The sequence below is a fragment of the Notolepis coatsorum genome (genome assembly GCF_963971535.1).
Source record: "Notolepis coatsorum genome assembly, chromosome: 19".
Classification (NCBI taxonomy): Eukaryota; Metazoa; Chordata; class Actinopteri; order Aulopiformes; family Paralepididae; genus Notolepis; species Notolepis coatsorum.
Window position 1 is genome coordinate 84,682,863 of NC_140183.1, and position 22,668 is coordinate 84,705,530.

Here is a 22,668-nt window from a genome sequence, read left to right on the forward strand (position 1 = left end):
CCTAATCATTTGGCATAAGATATTGATGGCTATATTAATGACAAAGTAAATCAACTCCCTTTGAAATGGTCATTTATGTTTAGACCTTTTTTTATTTGTATGTCAGCTCATTGACTGCCAGAGTGGAGTTGACTCGACCTTGATGACTTGGACTCGGACTAGGGTAATGGGGACTCGACTCGCACTCAACTCTGGCTCTTCTTTGATGACTCGGACCTGGACTCGGACTCGAACACTGGGGACTCGAGACTCGACTCGGACTCGAGATTTAGTGACTTGACACTGACATGGTGTCAGTGGCCCTAGTGGATAGGGGGTTCTCAGGAAAATGCAGAGAATAGTTGAATTTCACTGTTTCCTTCGAGTATACATACAGAAAAAGGGCATATAATCATAACAATAATACAACAAGAAGGCAAGGCAAAAGTAAGGATAACCAATCAATTAAAACAAAAGTACAACTTGATTGACAAAGGATGGAGTTTAAAATTCTGCAACAGTGTTCAGAATTCATTCCGCATGAGCTAGGAGCATCATAGCAAAAATGCAGATTTACCCTGCTCTGAACAAACTAGGGACCTTAATAAGGACCCTAAAAGAATCTTCTCCTAGGGTCCCTGAGACTAAATTGTATCAAACGGCTGACATAGTACCTGCATTGTCTCACATGTCCCCACTCCCCAGACTGTAGACAATGGTAGACTGTTTCTTTGTATTTGAACCTGACCATCTGAGTGATGTCATGGAGGACACTTGTTGAGTTAATAACAGCTCAATGACATTAGTTAGATGAAGAAGAAAGACGAGTATCGTCTCTAAGTCTTGCTAAGTACTGACAGACAGGAAATATATATGTTTAAGCCAGTAAATTGATAAATTGTATACCGGTAGCCTACTAAGAAAAAGAAACACAATACCCCAGGCAGGGTATCATTTATCTTCAAATATACATGACTAAAATGTCTAAAATGCCCCAATAATATGCCAATGTAACAATATTGTAAAATAATATATATTATAGTTTGTAACAGGCCTGTATGGTATGGGTATTATAGATTATGAACACCATCTAATATAATGTAGAATAAGACCAGAGAGTACATAACTCAATTGGATGACATTTTCATATTTAATTGAAATAAATACACCTTCCAATATAGACTAAAATATTGCTTTGAAACAAGTGTAACTCCCTCTAATGCAATGATGACAGCAACACGTTCTTTATATTACTGATTGGATTTATTTCAATCCGGACCGTGAGAACTGTGAAACACATACATGAAATACAATAAATCACAGCTCAAACAATAACAACATACATCCATATTATTTCTACTTGTCTCTTAGTGTGAATGAATGAATGAATGAATGAATGAATGAATGAATGAATGAATGAAAACTTTATTTAACAGATTGCAGAATGGGTACAATACAGTACGGCTCAATACACACAATTGTTAAGGGAATGCAGACCTGAGAAAGACGTTTGTCTTGTTTACATCAGGGTCCCCCATTTTCAATTCATATAGACATTTATGACATACACAACATACATGACATTTATGGCATAGGGACATATAGGTATTTAGTACTGATACATTTGTGACATAAACGGTATTCAAATATACAGTACTGTTACCCCTAGATCCTGACAGAGTATATACATATGATGGGGAGGGGACTGTACATTAGAAGGGGGTGGGTGGGTGGGAGAGAAATATACATACGGCGGGGAGGGAATATATACATGCGTGGGGAGGAGACTGTCTATTAGAAGGTGGTGGGGGTTTTGGGCATTTACGGTGGCCAGTTTCGAATTGCAGCCCCCCGTAGGTGCTCTTTAAGAGCGGTTTTGAATGTGGGTAGGGATTCACATTCCTTTACAGCTTTGGGTAGGGCGTTCCACATTGATGTGGCATAATTGCAAAACGTGTTTAGTCCCTTGTTTGAGCCGAATCTGGGTTTAACATGATTTGTTGAGCTTCCTCTGGTGTAGTGGTTGTGGTATTCACTGACCTTTGGGAAGTATTTTGACATGTACATGGGTACCTTAGTCGTATAGTGTATCTTGTAGACCAGGCCCTGCAAGTTGCTGTACTCTGTCGTCTACTCTAAGCCATCCTAGGTTGTCAAAGTGGGCAGGGGTGAGGTGGGTTCTGGGGGTAAGGTCAAGTAGTAGTCTGACCTGTTTGTAATCTTGTTTTAAGCGCCTTTGAGGTGCTTTGGTACCATGAGGTGCATGCATAGTCATAGTACCCTTGAATGAGTACTCCTGCAAGAGTCTTCAGGGTATTCTTGTTTACCAGTGAGGAGATCCGGTACAAGAATCTAGTTCGTTGGTTGACTTTTTTTTTATTACATTGGATGCCATTTTGTCACAGGAAAGATTTGCCTCTAGGATGGAACCCAGGTAGGTAATTTCGTCTTTCCTTGTGACAATATTGTCACCCACTGTAACTGAGAAGCCGTCGGTCTTGCTGAGTTTGTTATTTGAACCGAAGAGAATGGACTCTGTTTTGCCCATGTGTAATGATAGTTTGTTATCAGCGAGCCATATGCAGATTTTGCCTAGTTACGAGCTGAGGGTTTTTTCAACCTGCAACTTGTTCTTGTCAGAGACCAGCAGGGCTGAGTCGTCCGCAAACAGGAACAAGTTGCATCTCACAGGCTGACGACATGTCATTTGCATAAATTAGGAAGAGTAGCGGTCCTAGTATGCTTCCTTGTGGAACACCACAGCTCACTGTGAGGGGGGGGGGGGGGTAGAGTACCGTTTACCTCCACCATCTGTTCTCTCCCCTCCAGGTAGGATTGCATCCAGCTCACTGATAAACTATCACATGTCACATGTCTTTGCAATGTTGTTAACCAAATTAACTTAACCTACAAACACATAAGTCCTTCAATCATTGATGCTTAGCAAGCCTTGCCCTTTAGTTAGCACCTTAGCTACATGGCATGGGCCTACACATAGCAACATTTACGACACCAAACGCACCTTATTGGCTGCATGCTATGGACTTTAGCATCTTCTTTCTTGATCTTCTTTCTTGATGCTATGAACTCTACACGAAAAGACTGTCGGAGAGAGAGAGAGAGAGAGAGAGAGAGAGAGAGAGAGAGAGAGAGAGAGAGAGAGAGAGAGAGAGAGAGAGAGAGAGAGAGAGAGAGAGAGAGAGAGAGAGAGAGAGAGAGAGACGGACCTCAACTCCCATGATCCCTTGCAGTTCGTTCAAGCTATCTGACGCACATAACCTGCGACAAACTACCAGACACCGTGGAGCAGGAAAGAACACACTGCGAAGAAAACATTACACGGTTAAGACTAAACAATACGTCGTATAAGGTTTACATTTGGTCTTGTTTTCTTTCGACGACAGTGGTTTTAAACTCGCGAGGTAAGTGACTTGGAGGACGTAGTTGTTACCCACCTAACATTTCTCGCAACGTTCAGCCAACGTTTGCTAGCTTAGTCAACACGTAAGTTGATGTTAATTCGCCGGGTAACATTATTATGTGTGTCATACTGTCTGACTGCGCTTGTACCGACATAATTTTCAAGAATCAACATAATTGAATTGTGTGCGTTCCTTAGTTTAAAGGGAAACCCCTTGCTCCCCACGTAGTAGGAGCTGCACGTTCCAGCAAGGGACATCCTAGCTAGTAGTAGTAGCTATTACTAGACCCAACTTCTACTATGAATGAATGAGAACTTTATTTAACAGATTGCAGAATGGGTACAATACAGTACGGCTCAATACACACAATTGTTACGGGGATGCAGACCAGAGAAAGACGTTTGTCTTGTTTACATCAGGGTCCCCCTAGCCCCCCTTTCGTGACTGCGATGCAAGCCTCGCTGGCTCCCACGTTACTAGCCATGTTAATAATGTGCACATCAAGCACTGCTTAAAAGCGAGCGGTGGGTCCAAAATATATCAGATATACATTTCAAAGGTACCCACCGTTGCATTAGGGTTTCACACACACACGCGGCGGGGTTTGAAAGCTCGGCGTTGCTAATACACATTTTAAATCATTTTTATAAACTGGTCAACACTGCTCAAAACGGCTGTATTTCCGGCGTTGGGTGCACGATGTGCATGCGCTGTGATGGCGCACCAGGCCAAATACGGAAATACAGCCGTTTTGAGCAGTGTTGACCAGTTTATAAAAATGATTTAAAATGTTTATTAGCAACGCCGAGCTTTCAAACCCCGCCCCGTGTGTGTGTGAAACCCTAATGCAATGGTGGGTACCTTTGAAATGTATATCTGATATATTTTGGACCCACCGCTCGCTTTTAAGCAGTGCTTGAGGCGCACATTATTAACATGGCTAGTAACGTGGGAGCCAGTGACTGCGTATTCAAGCGATTGATTGATTGAAAAGTTTATTAACAGATTGCAGAATGGGTACAGTACAGCTCAATACATACAATTGTTAAGAGGATGCAGACCTGAGAAAGACTTTCGTCTTGTTTCCATCAGGGTCCCCCATTTTCAATTCATCATATGACACACATGACATACAGATAGACAGTACTGCTACATCTATACATTTATGACATACCAGATTTTCAAATACAGTACTGTTTGTGATACTAAAAAAATCCAGAAGAAGAGCATATACATTTGACATAGAAACTGTGCATTGGGGGAGGTTGGGTAGGTGGGGTGGGGCTGTACATTGGAGGTGGGGTGGGGCTGTACATTGGAGGTGGGGGGGGGGGGGACACACACTGTACATTGGAATACTGACATACATTTGACATGGAAACTGTACATTGGAGGAGGTTGGGTAGGTGGGGTGGGGTTGGGTGGGGCTGTACATTGGAATAGCCATGCTTGGTCTTTATTGTACAACTGGGTTAGGACATTTGTAGGGGCCAGTTTTGAATTGCAGTCTCCCGTAGGTGTTCTTTGAGAGCTTGCATCGCAGTCACGAAAGGGGCTACCATTTTCAATTCATAGTGACATTTATGACATACACAACATACATGACATGTGCTCAACATATTGTGTACCCAAGCTCTACTGTGCTAAACATAATATACCCAACCTCTACTTAGCTGGCATACCCAACCTCTACTTAAGGGGAGACACTGCAGGTGAATAGGGTAAAAAAATCAACTAATAGATATCACAATGAAACTTCCCCAGTTGATTACTTATATTAAGACGAGACTTTTTTGTATTACAAGTTTTCTGAAATTGTATGTTTAAATATGCAAATGAGGCATGATCTACTTAAATATGCACTAATTTGCATATAATTCCAGGACAGAAATCTGAACATTGGATAAAGCCATTTTCAAAATTATAGTTTCATTTTGTTGACATATTAGAGCCAAAGGTTATTACAGAGGGGATTTTGGATATCTCTTTTTATCACTCCATAAATCAGAAAATACTCCATTCAGTCCATTTTTATGGTAAAATTCCATATTTCGCCATGTTTTTAGGAATAAAATGTGATATAAATCAGGGTATGAATGCGATATCAACAAACCCTTCTGTAAATACCTTCAGAACATAGATATGAATAGAACTGGAAGATTTGGTGTATGTGAGTGCTACTGAAGTGGAGATTTCTGGCTCAAGTATGAGGAAAAACTCTTAAAACAAATTTTTGGGAAAACTCCTTCAAAGTTCTGTATTGTAAAATGCCATACTTTTTTTTTTAAACAGATATTTACAAACACAATACCTAATCAAACCATTAGTAATAGACAACCTAAACACATGCCTGATAACTGAATAATAATAATAATGATGTTATTGAACTGAACAGAACTACACACCAGTACTACTGCTACCAGTAGTACTACTACAAACAGTGTAGTACCCCCTAATAGGCAAAAAATATTTGAATAGATATCACTATGAAACTTTCCCAATTTGTTATGTACATATAAACTAAGAAAAAATATATTGCAAGTTTTCTGAAATGTATGTTTATATATGCAAATGAGGCACTTCCCCATTAAATATGTGCACATTTATGGATGCAATAAGGCAAAATGATGTAAAATAAACAACTAAATGTGTGTTATTGACGTTTTATTGTCACTAGTTTCATAGAAGACATGTTTAGGAAGCAAAATATAACAATCAACAAAAAAAGTATATTTGACTATTCACCTGCAGTGTCTCGCCTTAAGCTGGTATAAGATATTCCTTTATTGGTCCCCTTGGGGAAATTCAGGCAGCATGTGGGAGGGGGGGGGTATGGGCATGGTAATAGTAGAAGACGTAATACAGGCAATACAATTATAGTACAGTAGAAAAGTTAAATAGGGCAATGTAAACAATATAATTAAATCAAGATTATACGCATAATGAGCAAGTAGGCAGTGTAATGTAATCAAGCTGCAGATTAGGTTCTGTATGCCCTATCGGTTATATTATAGTATGCATTATTACAATAAATATGGTTACTATAAACACTAGAATCTAAATATATACTATGAGTAGTTAAAATATACAGTATACACAGTTGCAGTAAGGTACGTATGGCGTGACATATGTGATACGTTATATACATTGTAGTCCGTTGACTCCATTTAGGTGGGAGTCGGACACACTCAGTGATCAGACATTCCTAGTAGTTCTCGAGTTCTGCTGCCGTTAGTACTCCGGCTGCTGGCAGCGGTCCCTGCCCACTTTTGTGGAGCCTGATGGCCGCTGGTACAAAGGACTGGCTGGGGCGGTGTAACCAACCTCTACTTAGTTGGTATAACCAATGTGCCTCTATTCAAACAATAAAGTAAACACTGATTTTGAACTATTTATAGTGGTTGCTTTTCTGTCCATTCCTTTTGTCTCCAGATGTCGCTGGCAGATGAACTGCTGGCGGACTTGGAGGAGGCTGGTGATGAAGGGGAGGATGGCCTGTATCCAGGAGGTGAGGAAGGAGGGAGTGACGATGAGGCAGATGAGGGAAAGATACCAGTGGGACTGGAAGACATCCCTGAGGAGATGGAAGTGGACTACAGTGGTGCTGAAAGTGTGGCGTCTATTGCCAAGCTCCGCAACAGCAAACAGGTGTGTGGGTGGGTGTGGTGATCCTCTACCCAGTGATGATATAGTGGTTAAGACCACATGTAGCCCTGGAGTCCGGGGATAACACCCTGCCAGAACCTTATCTCTGTCTCCCTCTCAGCCTTCCTGCTGACTCAAAGAAAAATGAATAAGGGGAGTGAGCTTCCAATAAAATATGTTTTGATGATCCGACTATCCTTGGTTTATGTCTGCAGTTTTCAGAGATCATGGACAAAATCGCAATATATGTTGGGAAGCAGTCCTCAGCACTGAACTCCGAAGGTGAATATGAACCAATTCTTCATTACTTAACTTCCTACACTCCTTACTGTTGACATGAAATGTACCTATCTCAACCTGAACCTCACGGATCAAGAAAAAAATGCTGAATGTGTTCTGATTCTGTGGTGCTTATCTTTTTCTTTAGCCTCTGGTCCAATGGAGTCTGACCCGGAATACAGACTAATTGTAGTAGCCAATAACCTCACAGTGGAGATCGACAATGAGCTGAGTAAGTCTGCTGGTTTGGCCTTCAACAATGCATCGATTTTATTACCTTCCATAATTTTTCATATTGCCTACTTTTCTTTGTGTCAGATATCATTCACAAGTTTGTCCGTGACAAGTACTCCAAGAGGTTCCCAGAGCTCGAGTCCCTGGTGCCAAATTCTCTAGATTACGTCCTAACGGTTAAGGTGAGTTTGGGGTTTATATCACTTGAGATCAGCCTTTGTAAACAACCATGTACCCTTTTCTTCACTTCACCCCAAAAACAGTGCTAATTTATTCATTTGCATGTTCTTGGTATCTAGGGACACCTATGGATCTCAGGGAATGTATTCCCAGTGTCAGAAATATTGTGTCCATTACTAGGCTTGAGTAAATTGTAATGAACCAAAGGAGAATATATATATATATATTTATTCTTTATTTTTATTAATATCTTTCAGTGCCAGCAGGGGGCGCACGATTTAGTGCTTGAATGCCCACCATCCACTTCAATGTTGGCGTTAATAACGCCTAATCTATGTTTTAAATTATGGCTATGTGTCTAATCTGCCCGTCGCTTATCAATGACTCGTTTTCCAGTCAACATTGTCGAAGCGGATTTTTTTTTTGTTCATTTTCGTTTTATAGCATTTTGAAAAGCCCTCGTTCTCAAGGAAAATAAAAAGATTCCATGATAAACGCCCTTTTCTGGAATATTCTAGAATACACAAAAGTAATTTTTCGGCCTATTTATCAATAGTTTTCAAATAAACGCTAGATTATATGCTACGTATGCTATATAGGCGATCTGAAAAATCGATTCTCTGATTTCCTCAAAGCGATCGCGCACATACAGACCCATCACACACAGGGCGAATGCTGAGATCTCAGCGAATACAACTCTGATTATCCCAAGACTTGTAAAATAGATTCCTTACCTCAGATCAGATGTTCTCCAAAAAGATCATTCCAATTCCTGATCGCCATACCAAAAATCGATCGCTTTTATTGATCCAACGCTACATACTGTACATATGTATTCCACGCTGTTCTGAGGCTCCACAATGAATCCGATCGGCTCGGGTTACATGCCTGAGAAGTAAAATGTGGATTCCGGATTTTTCTTTTCTCATCCATTTTCATTGAGTCCATTCCAAAAGGGTGCATTACCATCTGGGAGACTATAGGGGGTGGTTTTTTCCACATCTGAGCTCCTACAGGGGCTGCATACCAACGGGAGACTCGGTTGATGAAATATGAATTCAGATTGCTAATAAAAAAATAACACGCTAATTGTCGTGGTGGGCATTCAGGCATTGAAAGTGTTAACAGTTTGAGTGCCAGCCATTTAACATTGGAAACCCCGTTGAATGCCAGCACCCACTTCAATGATGGCGTTGTGAACGCATAATCTCTTTCCTAAATTATGGCTATGTGTCTAATCTGCCTGTCGTTTATCAATGACTTGTTTCCAGTCAACATTGTCGAAACGGATTGATTTTTTATCGGTTCATTTTCGTTTTATAGCATTTTGAAAAGCCCTCGTTTTCAAGGAAAATATATAGATTCCGTGATAAACGGCATTTACTGGAATATTCTAGCATACACAAACGGTGTAATTTTTCTGCCTATTTATGAATCGTTTTCAAATAAACGCTAGATTATCGATAGTATATGTGTACTTATGCACGCTATAGAGGCGGGCTGAAAAATCGATTCTCTCATTTCCTCATCAGGAATCACCGCGCACACACACACGCGCATAGGGCAAAAGCTTATATCTCCGTGAAAACGGGTCTGATTATCCTAAGACTGGTAAAATAAATTCCTTACCTGAGATCACATGTTATCCAAAAAGATTATTCCAATTCCTGATTGCCATTCCAAATATCGATCACGCTTATTGATTACAGCGTTGGTACTGTAAATACATAATCCACGCTGTTCTGATGGCCGGCGATCACTTGGTCTCTTCAGTTGGCCTTGACGGAAAAGTAAAATGAGGAAACTGACCACTCCCCCTGCATCAGTCTAAAGTAATGGGGTTCAGTTACACAGGGAGAGACGATAGGGGGCGGTATCTTCCCAATTGAGCTCAGAGAGACTCTGCAGCACTAACCCGAGGCTCGATTGATGAAATATGAATTCAAATCGCCAATAAAAAAAAACGGCAAACAGACTATATAGCGTCGGGGGCACTCAAAGGTCGGCATGAACTAACGACAAAAAGCATCCGTGGCATCCAATGTGTTAACTGTGAATAACACCATGCTAAAATTGACCAGACAGGAAAAATGTACGAAAAATCGAAGCAAATGAATAAAGCGCAGATGTTTAAACAGAAGGTTTTGTAGATGCAGTACTGAATTCTGCCATCCGGACAAATATGATTATAGAATAGCAGGCCTATAAATGACCTTATTATGGCCAAGTCGCACATCTATGGATCGGACCAAATCTCCCCTTTCCAATGGCAGAGTTCAATCTGGATTTTGTACCACCAAGCTCCCCTGACAAAACCGTGAATGAAATCTACTCTAAGTACAGTTACTTTTTTATAATTTAAATCTCTCCGCCATTTTTCATCAGATTGCAACGCCATTTTTTGCTAGACGTTCACAGAAAGGTAGAGAAACTAACTGCGTTCTAATTTATGGCAATAACGTTCAGGTTTATTCCACCCATGAGATATGATCCAGAAAATAATAATAATTTTTTTATTATATTTTTGCGTCCTGGGTCTCTTCTCTCAAGACTACACTCAAGTTAGGTTGCGCAAAATCATTGCGTCAATCCTCGCCTTTTTCCGACTCGATGCCCTGAGATTTCTATAAACTCATATTTCAATAATAACACTTAAAATCATTGGTAAACAAACGTAGTGCTGAAAATATACACATTGACTGCTGTTTTGACAGGGTTAGGATCTTTACTCTTGGCTACATTTGGAGAGAGAGAAAAAAACGCAACATTAATTCATACATTCTGTAGAGATGGATTTATGGCGTGATGTCATTATCGTACCGGATTGCTCGGGCTTAAGAGCTTAATAACATTACTAAATGATGTCTTATATATACTTAGTACAGTTGGAGGGGGATTCAAAACAAAGCATTGCAATTGAATATATTGTGAACGAGAAACCAAAATCAACTAAACTGACGACAGACAAAATGGAGTTCAGATGGATTATAGGTGAAATGCCCCATTTTAATGCAGTTTCCTTTTGCCCCCTTTTTAGGAACTTGGAAACGACTTGGACACGTGTAAGACCAACGAGACTCTGCAGCACATCCTGACCAACGCCACCATCATGGTGGTCAGTGTCACAGCGTCGACCACACAAGGGTGAGTTGTTCAGAGCTCGCCGTTATAAAAATGGCTTACCCTTTCACTGCCACACTACCAAACGGTTAACCCTTTCACTGCGACAACTCACAGAAGGTTAACCCTTTCACTGCCACAACAGCCGGTTAACCCTTTCACTGCCACACGCGACCGTCGGTTGTGTGATAGTAAAGGGTTAACCTTCTGTTGTGTGGCAGTGAAAGGGTTAATAAAGCCCCAATCCATGCTTTCTTTTGGCCATATCAACTAATTCAATTCACAACTAAGCAACATCATCATCAAGAGGATCGGGAAAGGAGGGCAGGGTTTTGGGAACATTTCTCAGCCATTTGAGCTTTCCCATCTACGGTTTAACCCCCACATTATCAGAATGTGACAATGACTAAGTTACAATGGCATGCAATTTTGCAGATACTCTTGATCCAAACGTGTCATGTGACCGGCCGTTGCCATTTAAGCGAGCTGTGCTGATTGTCTGTTGATTGTGATCAAACAACTGTTGATCCTAGTCTGTAGTCTTTGTTTTCAGGGAAGGTTACAGACTATAATGTTTTCATGCTTTTTAGGACATTACTAGGTGAAGATGAACTGAAGCGACTAGAGGAGGCCTGTGACATGGCTCTGGAGCTGAACCAATCCAAGCACAGGATATATGAATATGTCGAGTCCAGGATGTCATTTATTGCACCAAATCTGTCCATCATCGTTGGAGCTTCAACAGCTGCCAAGATCATGGGTGAGTGAAAAAATAAGATCTGTCAATTTAACTCAAACTTAATATTCGGATTATTGACGTTGATTATCCTTAGATATGGACATAATGGGTGGTTGTTACCGTTTTTGGGGGGCGGCAGTGGCTCGGGAGGTAGAGCAGTCGTCTGGTAATCTGGAGGTTCCCGGTTCAATTCCCACGCAGCGTGTCGAAGTGTCCTTATTATCATGGTGTTATTCACTGTTAAAGATGCAAAGAAAAATCATAATTCATATTCTCCTTTGTTTCATCACAATTTAAGCAAGCCTAGTAATAGACACAATATTTCTGACACTGTGAATACATTCCCTGAAGTCCATAGATGTACCTAGATACCAAGAATATGCAAATAGCCCTTGTAGAAGTGGAGCAATATTCCATTTACCTAAGTATATATTTTAGGTGGATTTTCACATTGTGTGGAACAGGTTAACCCCTAACTGCTCCTGATGAGCAGGTTGGCACCTTGCATGGTTGCCTCCGCCATCGATGAGTGAATGGGTAAAAATGTGAGGAACAAATTTATAAAGTGCTGCTATATAAATGCATTTATTTTTTCTTGGACTGTAGGTATCGCTGGAGGCCTGACCAACCTGTCCAAGATGCCAGCCTGTAACCTGATGCTGCTGGGGGCTCAGAGGAGAAACCTGTCGGGCTTCAGCAGCACCTCCCTTCTGCCCCACACAGGCTACATCTACCACTGTGACATGATCCAGTCGCTTCCACCCGTCAGTAACATCTGTACATCTGTTTCCTGACGCAAATTAATAGTATTTAACCCTCTGCTCCAGTACATAGTATTCAAGCCTCTGCCCCAGTACATAGTATTCAACCCTCTGCTCCAGTACATAGTATTCAACCCTCTGCCCCAGTACATAGTATTCAACCCTCTGCCCCAGTACATGGTATTCAACCCTCTGCCCCAGTACATAGTATTCAACCCTCTGCCCCAGTACATAGTATTCAACCCTCTGCCCCAGTACATAGTATTCAACCCTCTGCCCCAGTACATAGTATTCAACCCTCTGACCCAATACATAGTATTCAACCCTCTCCCCCAGTACATAGTATTCAAGCCTCTGCCCCAGTACATAGTATTCAACCCTCTCCCCCAGTACATAGTATTCAACACTCTGCCCCAGTACATAGTATTCAAGCCTCTGCCCCAGTACATAGTATTCAACACTCTGCCCCAGTACATAGTATTCAACCCTCTGCCCCAGTACATAGTATTCAACCCTCTGCCCCAGTACATAGTATTCAAGCCTCTGCCCCAGTACATAGTATTCAACACTCTGCCCCAGTACATAGTATTCAACACTCTGCCCCAGTACATAGTATTCAACCCTCTGCCCCAGTACATAGTATTCAACCCTCTGCTCCAGTACATAGTATTCAAGCCTCTGCCCCAGTACATAGTATTCAAGCCTCTGCCCCAGTACATAGTATTCAACCCTCTCCCCCAGTACATAGTATTCAAGCCTCTGCCCCAGTACATAGTATTCAACCCTCTGCCCCAGTACATAGTATTCAAGCCTCTGCCCCAGTACATAGTATTCAACCCTCTGCCCTAGTACATAGTATTCAACACTCTGCCCCAGTACATAGTCTTGCTTTTTTATTTTATTTTTTATCATTGTGCAGCAGTTAATTGTCTACCACTTGCCATGTTTGCCTTTTAGGACCTGAGGAAGAAGGCTGCTCGTCTGGTGTCTGCAAAGTGCACTCTGGCTTCCAGAGTAGACAGCTTCCACGAGACAGCTTCCGGCAAGGTGAGGGTCAATAAGAGGCAGACACATATCAATTTTAGGTAAAACAATTTAAACTGGATAAGAGTAGCCACACTCATAGCTATGAGCACTGGGCGATATGGAAGATATTATCATGATAAACATAATTTTCCCGATCGATGTATCGCAATATCTGCTCACATGTGTGAAATCACGATTTATGTAATCCAGTTGATATTAATCTCATTGAACTGTGAGATTCACACAGTTGTTATTATCACTTCAGAAAACATAATTGTGGGTCACAATATCTCAATACCATGATTTCATCACAATATAATCCTATAATCTTCATTAACATCTTAATAAATTCATATACCATAAAACTTAATTTAGTAGCCCAAGCCTTTATTTGCTTCAATCACAAAATTCAAGCGCCAATATTTGGGACAGGCCTTTAATTCCTTTACATTTGGTCATTTAGCTGACTCTTTTATCCAAAGCGACTTACAAGTTCTGTATGACAAGTCAGCAGGAACGGTACAACTCTTTCAGCTAAGTAACAAAGTTCATCAAACAGTGCTGAAACTTGGGTGCTGCAGTGTTGAGTGCATATAGTAGTAGATACACATTAGTATATGTGACCAGGCACAGATAATGGGGTCTTATTAAGCAAGCTTCAATTTCTTTTTCAATCCGTCTTATTAACACTTTCCGTGCCAGCCATGCGGTGCCTAGGAACCCTGTTGCGTGCCACCGCTCTATTCAATGACAAGAGCTCTCATATTTGCGAACGCATAAACTATATCTTAAATTATGGCTGTCTAATATGGCCGTCGCTTATCAATGACTGTTTGCAGTCAACATTGTAGAAACGGATTGTTTTTTAATCGGTTCATTTCCGTTTTATACCATTTTGAAAAACGCTTGTTTTTAAGTTTCAGAAAAAAATATTCTGTGATAAACACCCTTTACTGGAATACACAAAACACGTCATTTTTCGGCCTATTTATGAATCGTTTTCATTAAACGCTAGATTATCGATAGTATATGTGTACTTATGCACGCTATAGAAGCAGGCTGAAAAATCAATTATCTTATTTCCTGATCGCACACACACATACACACATATGGCACACACTGATATATAGGTGAAAATAGCTCTGATTATCCCAAGACTGGTAAAATAGATTCCTTACCTCAAATCAGATGTTCTCCAAAAAGATTATTCCAATTCCTGATCACCATTCCAAATATCGATCGCGTTTATTGATCCAACGCTGGGTACTGGAAACGCTGTTCTGGTGGTGGCCAATGACTTGGATCGTCTCCGGTTACTTGTCTGACAAGTAAAATGTGGAAGCAGGACTTTGCGTTTCATTCAATCCAATCCAATGGGGTGCAGTACCATCCGGAGTGACGATAGGGGGCGGTATTTTCCCTCTTTGAGCTCAGACAGATCCCCACTGGTAACGTGAGGCTAGATTGATGAAAAATGAATGGAAATCGATAATAAAAAAAATAACGATTTTAAAAACTAGATCTCTTTGTCGGCTGGCACTCAACGGTTGGCATGAACTAATGAGAAATCTCGTCGTTGGCACTGAAAGTGTTAACAAAGATGATAACATAATAATAAAGATGTTTTGAGCTACAGAGCTTCAAAGGGGCTGTTGGCTGTTCTCTTAAGATGCATGCAGAACTACAAATACCCACTGGCCGTTGCCATCTAACTCCTCCCACACCTAACACCTTTTCCAGGTAAGAGGCATTCACTGGTAGGTGCGTGAAAGTTACCATAGATCAGCGTACGCTGTCTCTATGTGTTCGGGAGACTCGGATGCATAAAAACCTGATTATGATCATATCTCTACACAACCACAGCCCGAGCTGCGAGTGAATTACGCGAAGGAGAGCATTATGGCAGGAGACTTATTTTACGAAAGAGTGCGGTGAGGGCAGAAGTGGCAATTTTTCACAGTAAAATACAGGGGGCGAAATTAAAGCCCGCCATTTGCGGGCAGTTTTTACGTTTGGCGCCTCCCACTGAGGGGTCTGCCCGCCGTGTGGCGGGCAATCAAATAGTCATGTGAAAACCGAAAATCATGATCCAATTCTGAGCGGAGTTCTCACTCGCTGTCTCAGCACAGACACGCAGCGCACACTGCTGCTCCTACCCCTCCCGCACCTGTTTCTGTATGCTGCATGTAAACAGAGGACAGTCACCGTGACGTTAGTCTAGTCAGAGGGACCTCCGTGAGCTAATGTTACCTACTGTTACAAAATGTCAACTATTCACTTTTAGTTTAATACATGAGGCATTGTGTAACGTTATCCAGCCGGCTAGCTACTGATAGCTCCCGACATCAACAACTGCTCCAGCAAGTGTCCAGGGCATAATACCTCCGTTGGCTAGGTAGCTCATGTTAGCCCACGTTAGCTCACTAGTCGCTACGAAATGTCCCAGTAAACTAAATAGTTCAGAGGCGTTGTCCCAACGCCATCCAGCAGTAGCTACAGATAGCTCCTGACATCAATGTCCTACAACATGCGTATTCGAGCCCCTGGCTTACATCGCATGAGGGCTGCTGAATAGGGTCCAGCTGGAGCGCAGGAGAATCCTTTCATGCTGAATGTAGAGTTTAGGGTCCAGCTGCAGCGCCGGAGAATCCTTGCTGGAGCTGGAGGCCACTAGAGTATACACACAGACAGTGGAGCTGTTTGCAGACAGCGAGGTGGCGATGTCTCGCAGATAATACAACTACAAGTGTGATTATATAATATATATATTTTATTAAAAAATAAATTATATAAAATAATAGTTTTTTTAATCAAAAAAAAGTTGGCAGATAAGAAATATGCTTGGCGGGTAGATTCTTCCCATCTACCCGCCACTGGCCGGTGAGTCAAAAAGTTAATTTCGCCCCCTGGTAAAATACCCGGAAGACTAATAAATAAAATGCATTTCCTTTTAAACAACTTTATTCTTTCTTTGTGGCCCGGTACCAAATGATCCACGGCCAGGTACCAGTCCGTGACCCGATGGTTGGGGACCTCTGCTATAGAGCCTTCTCTCTATACTCCGTTATGCGCAAGCTTACAGACTTGCGCGTACTGGAGTCGATTATTCAATGCGACTGCTAGCCAGCTTTTGTGCGACAGAGAAATACACTTTAAATTGTAACCGAGAAGATCATCTCCCGATTCAGATACAATTGAACACAAACGGTTCCAAAGATAATTATGTTTCTCTGCATATTTTCACACCACCAACAAAGTACTGGCCCCGTTGTCTGGGTATGGATTTTGGTGAGTCTCCTCTCCTCATTTCTGTGCGTCCCGACGAAGTACTTAGCCAGTAGCCACTCCCCTCAGACGCAACTGTCGTTTTTTCACACAGCAAGGAAAATCGAACAATAATTCGATAAAACTTACAAGTCGTATTAAGTTTTGCAAATAAGGAGACTTATAGAGAACATTTCAAAGCACTCAGAATTGCCAATATCTCCATTTCAACCTATTTCTGAATTGTGCAACATTTTGGGGTTTTCTGAGGAATAGTGAGCTCCTTAACAAGACGGGTTAGACTGTGCCGGGCAGGGTTAGAAATTAAAAAAAAAAATCAATGGCTTTTTTTGCCCCCCTTAATTGATTTTCGGGGGCTTTTTTTGTATTTCGGGGGCACTGAATTTTTATGATAAACGGTAGGGGTGGGACGGTTCACAAAATGGACGGTTTGGTTCGTATCATGATTTTGGGGTCACGGTTTTCAGTTCGATATACGTTAATTTTTATTAAAAAATTTAACACTCTAATCTAAACATGCTTCTCATTTATTAAAAATAAAATAAAAGGTTTACAGCCTTAAATAATGTTTGGCACACAAAGACCGAACTGACTGAAAAATATAGGCTACATTTGTCAAAGTATTAACTTAGTGCAAACAAACAATATGCTCAGCCAGCACTAGACTTTCCTTTCTTTAATTAATATAAACACACAAAAACAATGTCAACCATGTTTAAATTCCCTGATTGTCAGTTCTTAATGGAAAGATTCGTTTTCTGCTTGAAATTATTACGTTTCTGTCTACATTTATTTAGACTAACATTATTTAAATATTGAGTGCAACTGTGGTGGATTACGTAATTCGGTGAGTTGGAACTATCTATGGGTTGGCGCCGGGTCCCCACGGACATTTTAGCGTGTGGCACTGATAAGAGCTACAGGTAGTCTCTATATATCTCAATCACCTACTCGAGATATAAACCCGTGGCCGCTCGATATCCCCGGCGAGGTGCTAAACTCGCCAAGTTCTCGAGTCAATTACTATTTCTGTCAAGATTACTTCAAGTCACTGTTCTAGTTATCTCCAGTTGATATGAAATGTAAGTATGAAGAGTTGTTAATCTATGTCTAGGAGAACTCTTATATGCCTATAATAAAAATAATATTATTATCATCATCATCATCATTATTATCATCATTTTACGAAAGGGCGTGTAATACTGCTCATTTGAAAGCTTGGTTGTATTAATACTCTTTTAATAAGTATTATCACTGTTAATAATGTAACATTAGCGTACTAACACGTAATCATTGTTTGCACGCCCCAGTACCTCCTGTCCCCCTCTCCTCCTCGGCCAGCGGGACCGACCATCCAATCCTGCAGTGATTTAGACGATTGATTTCCCACATAACTCGACAGTCCGTCGGACACAGAGATACCGGAACCCGCAAACAACAAACATTGCCATGTACATTATTTATACAGTACATAGCATATATATATATATATATAATATATATCTTTTAGCTGAAAAGCATTAACCAGTCAATTGATTCAATCTGTATTAGGTTACAGTACATTCATAGTCACCCTCCATAGGAAATCAGGGCGTTGGCTGGCATCATGGCACATTGCTGGCAGAAATCAGTCCAAGGATTCAAAAGATATTATAAAAAGCTGTTTTTATTTAGAAAGGTACAAAAAAGGACTGTATTGGAAATATTCATTACAGTTTAAAAGATTATATAAAACAAATCATCTTATCTCCAAGATCGCAATAGCCTGACACGGCTTGTGCCTGCCATGGAAAACTCTGAAATTCTGGTCTCTCGAATTTTATATCATGTCAAGACCTCTGTTCTATTGGCCCAAAAACAGTGATATCACCGTGATGTCATTTCACTAGCCAACCAACGTACACTACACAATGACCAACTCTCCTCCCCTCCTAGTTGTCATTGGCTGCCGTCTACTCCACTGATTTGTAACTTAAAAAGTAATTGTAACAGTAACAGAGTGGAAAGTCCCTCTGGAGCAGAGAGACTCCGTACATTCCTCTGGGCTCCAGTCAGTATTGAGAGGGAAGAACTGGCCTGCCTGTGTAGTGTACAATATACAATATACCTGTACTATATACAATATACAATATATATTGTATTGTATATATTGTGTATATATATATATATATACAATATACCTGTACCAATCATTGGTTACATGTTTTACTCTATGCAGGCAGGACAGGCAAGAGTTAACATGTGCCAACCTGCTCTCAGCTCGGGCCTGCTCTTAGCTCAAGGCCACAGATAGAGAGAGCACATTCCCCCCCCTCTAACTTATCAGACTGCACTTATCAAAAAAGGCTTCTGCCTCCATTCCGACTGCACATTAACTGTAACATAGTTTTAAAGTGTATAAAGAATATACAGGTCACATACATGGCTCCAATCATATATAAAACAAGGGCTAACTCTTCCATTCCGCGTTTCTGCCGTGTTTCTTCTCAATTCCTTTCTGACTGGGCATTACCAGCCAGAATACATATCACATCTAGACACCTATAGTAACCTATGCCTAGATTTAAAACAAATATATACAATAAACCTATTGTATTGATTCCATTCTCCAGGATCACGCAAGATATTGTAGTGTACACAAGTTACTGTTCCCGAGTCCACAGTCCATAATCTACAGACATTCCTCATAATCATATATAAGAACAGGATGTCATAATAACCAGTGTCACTAGTTGGCTGTGACACTTTACAGGCACCTTCAGCTCCGGTCACGTTAGGAGGAGTTCATAACATCAACAAGCAGCGCGAAAGCAACAATAGTCCCGGTTGGAGTTAGTAAAACACAGTTGTATGTTAGCCTTCTTGGATGTTGAATAAACGCCTATCATTGTCTTTAAACACCCCGCCTCTCAGACTCTCATTTCCTCCTCTGCTACAGTAGCTAGTAGCTACGGTGACATTTCATTGACTACAGTATTAGCTTGCGGGCTGCGTCGGGCTACCATAGTTAAAACGTGCATTGTGTTTACAAACTGCTAACGCTATGGCAAGATGTGTGTAGGCCTATGTAATGTTAATGGCTGTTTTTAAAGTCGTAATGAAGATTGATTTATATTGTGCGTGCCATTTTTACACAAACTGACTAGCACCTGGCTGGCTGCAGTGCTGCCTGCAGCCAGTGCAGAACACCGGCTCCGCCAAATTAATTTTTTTATTTGCGTGTCATCTGAACCGTACGATACACAGACGCTCCATTACCGGATAAATATATATATATAATTAGTAAACTGTCGGGGGCATTAAGTGCCCCCCTTAACTGATTTTCGAGGGCATTTTGTCCATTTTCAAGGGCATTATGCCCCAAGCCCCCGTTAATTTCGAACCCTGGTGCCGGGTCACATAATAAGAGTGCATGATAGTAGAAGACGGTAAGAAGGTTAGTTTTTTTTTTTTTTTTTTTTTTAAGCTATTGATGCATGCTAAATTCTTGCTCAGCAAAGATAGGAAATACTATCAAATATTTTATTCAAACCAGTATGAATATTACTATCGAACAACATATCGATTACGAATAATCTATTTGATCTCGCTTTGTGAGATGGTGCTAGTGAATGTAGAGAGAAATGAGAACACACACACGGCAGCTCACTGTGCAGGACAGTGCTGCTGTCTGTCTGTCTGTCACAGTGCTGCTGTCTGTCTGTCTGTCACAGTGCTGCTGCTGTCTGTCACAGTGCTGCTGTCTGTCTGTCTGTCACAGTGCTGCTGTCTGTCTGTCTGTCACAGTGCTGCTGCTGCTGTCTGTCACAGTGCTGCTGTCTGTCTGTCACAGTGCTGCTGTCTGTCTGTCTGTCACAGTGCTGCTGTCTGTCTGTCTGTCACAGTGCTGCTGCTGCTGTCTGTCACAGTGCTGCTGTCTGTCTGTCTGTCACAGTGCTGCTGCTGTCTGTCACAGTGCTGCTGTCTGTCTGTCTGTCACAGTGCTGCTGTCTGTCTGTCACAGTGCTGCTGCTGTCTGTCACAGTGCTGCTGTCTGTCTGTCTGTCACAGTGCTGCTGTCTGTCTGTCTGTCACAGTGCTGCTGCTGCTGCTGTCTGTCACAGTGCTGCTGTCTGTCTGTCTGTCACAGTGCTGCTGCCTGTCTGTCTGTCACAGTGCTGCTGCTGTCTGTCTGTCACAGTGCTGCTGCTGTCTGTCTGTCACAGTGCTGCTGCTGTCTGTGTCACAGTGCTGCTGCTGTCTGTCTGTCACAGTGCTGTCTGTCTGTCACAGTGCTGCTGCTGTCTGTCTGTCACAGTGCTGCTGTCTGTCTGTCACAGTGCTGCTGCTGTCTGTCTGTCACAGTGCTGCTGTCTGTCTGTCACAGTGCTGCTGCTGTCTGTCTGTCACAGTGCTGCTGCTGTCTGTCACAGTGCTGCTGCTGTCTGTCTGTCACAGTGCTGCTGTCTGTCTGTCACAGTGCTGCTGCTGTCTGTCACAGTGCTGCTGCTGTCTGTCTGTCACAGTGCTGCTGCTGTCTGTCTGTCACAGTGCTGCTGTCTGTCTGTCTGTCACAGTGCTGCTGTCTGTCTGTCTGTCACAGTGCTGCTGTCTGTCACAGTGCTGCTGCTGTCTGTCTGTCACAGTGCTGCTGCTGTCTGTCTGTCACAGTGCTGCTGTCTGTCTGTCACAGTGCTGCTGCTGTCTGTCTGTCACAGTGCTGCTGCTGTCTGTCTGTCACAGTGCTGCTGCTGTCTGTCTGTCACAGTGCTGCTGCTGTCTGTCTGTCACAGTGCTGCTGCTGTCTGTCTGTCACAGTGCTGCTGCTGTCTGTCTGTCACAGTGCTGCTGCTGTCTGTCTGTCACAGTGCTGCTGCTGTCTGTCTGTCACAGTGCTGCTGCTGTCTGTCTGTCACAGTGCTGCTGCTGTCTGTCACAGTGCTGCTGTCTGTCACAGTGCTGCTGCTGTCTGTCTGTCACAGTGCTGCTGCTGTCTGTCTGTCACAGTGCTGCTGCTGTCTGTCTGTCACAGTGCTGCTGTCTGTCTGTCTGTCACAGTGCTGCTGCTGTCTGTCTGTCACAGTGCTGCTGCTGCTGTCTGTCACAGTGCTGCTGTCTGTCTGTCACAGTGCTGCTGTCTGTCTGTCACAGTGCTGCTGTCTGTCTGTCACAGTGCTGCTGCTGTCTGTCACAGTGCTGCTGTCTGTCTGTCACAGTGCTGCTGCTGTCTGTCTGTCACAGTGCTGCTGCTGTCTGTCTGTCACAGTGCTGCTGCTGTCTGTCTGTCACAGTGCTGCTGTCTGTCTGTCACAGTGCTGCTGCTGTCTGTCACAGTGCTGCTGCTGTCTGTCTGTCACAGTGCTGCTGTCTGTCTGTCACAGTGCTGCTGCTGTCTGTCTGTCACAGTGCTGCTGCTGCTGTCTGTCACAGTGCTGCTGCTGTCTGTCTGTCACAGTGCTGCTGTCTGTCTGTCACAGTGCTGCTGCTGTCTGTCTGTCACAGTGCTGCTGCTGTCTGTCTGTCACAGTGCTGCTGTCTGTCTGTCACAGTGCTGCTGTCTGTCTGTCTGTCACAGTGCTGCTGTCTGTCTGTCACAGTGCTGCTGCTGTCTGTCTGTCACAGTGCTGCTGCTGCTGTCTGTCACAGTGCTGCTGCTGTCTGTCTGTCACAGTGCTGCTGTCTGTCTGTCACAGTGCTGCTGTCTGTCTGTCACAGTGCTGCTGCTGTCTGTCTGTCACAGTGCTGCTGTCTGTCTGTCACAGTGCTGCTGCTGTCTGTCTGTCACAGTGCTGCTGCTGTCTGTCTGTCACAGTGCTGCTGCTGTCTGTCTGTCACAGTGCTGCTGCTGTCTGTCTGTCACAGTGCTGCTGCTGTCTGTCTGTCACAGTGCTGCTGCTGTCTGTCTGTCACAGTGCTGCTGTCTGTCTGTCTGTCTGTCACAGTGCTGCTGCTGTCTGTCTGTCACAGTGCTGCTGCTGTCTGTCTGTCACAGTGCTGCTGTCTGTCTGTCTGTCACAGT

General features: G+C 42.5%; 1 protein-coding gene across 1 annotated transcript in view; it reads left to right on the top strand.

Annotated features, from left to right (window-relative positions):
- Positions 1–3,263: 3,263 nt before the first annotated feature.
- The window catches only part of prpf31 (PRP31 pre-mRNA processing factor 31 homolog (yeast)), a 32,588-nt gene continuing 13,183 nt past the window's right edge, over positions 3,264–22,668 (top strand). The window contains exons 1-9 of the mRNA XM_084336407.1: positions 3,264–3,401; positions 6,834–7,049; positions 7,262–7,328; positions 7,474–7,557; positions 7,644–7,741; positions 10,777–10,883; positions 11,450–11,619; positions 12,205–12,362; positions 13,317–13,406. Of these exons, the coding sequence (XP_084192533.1) occupies positions 6,834–7,049; positions 7,262–7,328; positions 7,474–7,557; positions 7,644–7,741; positions 10,777–10,883; positions 11,450–11,619; positions 12,205–12,362; positions 13,317–13,406 (990 nt within the window). The 5' untranslated portion in view covers positions 3,264–3,401. The remainder of the gene's footprint in view (positions 3,402–6,833; positions 7,050–7,261; positions 7,329–7,473; positions 7,558–7,643; positions 7,742–10,776; positions 10,884–11,449; positions 11,620–12,204; positions 12,363–13,316; positions 13,407–22,668) is intronic.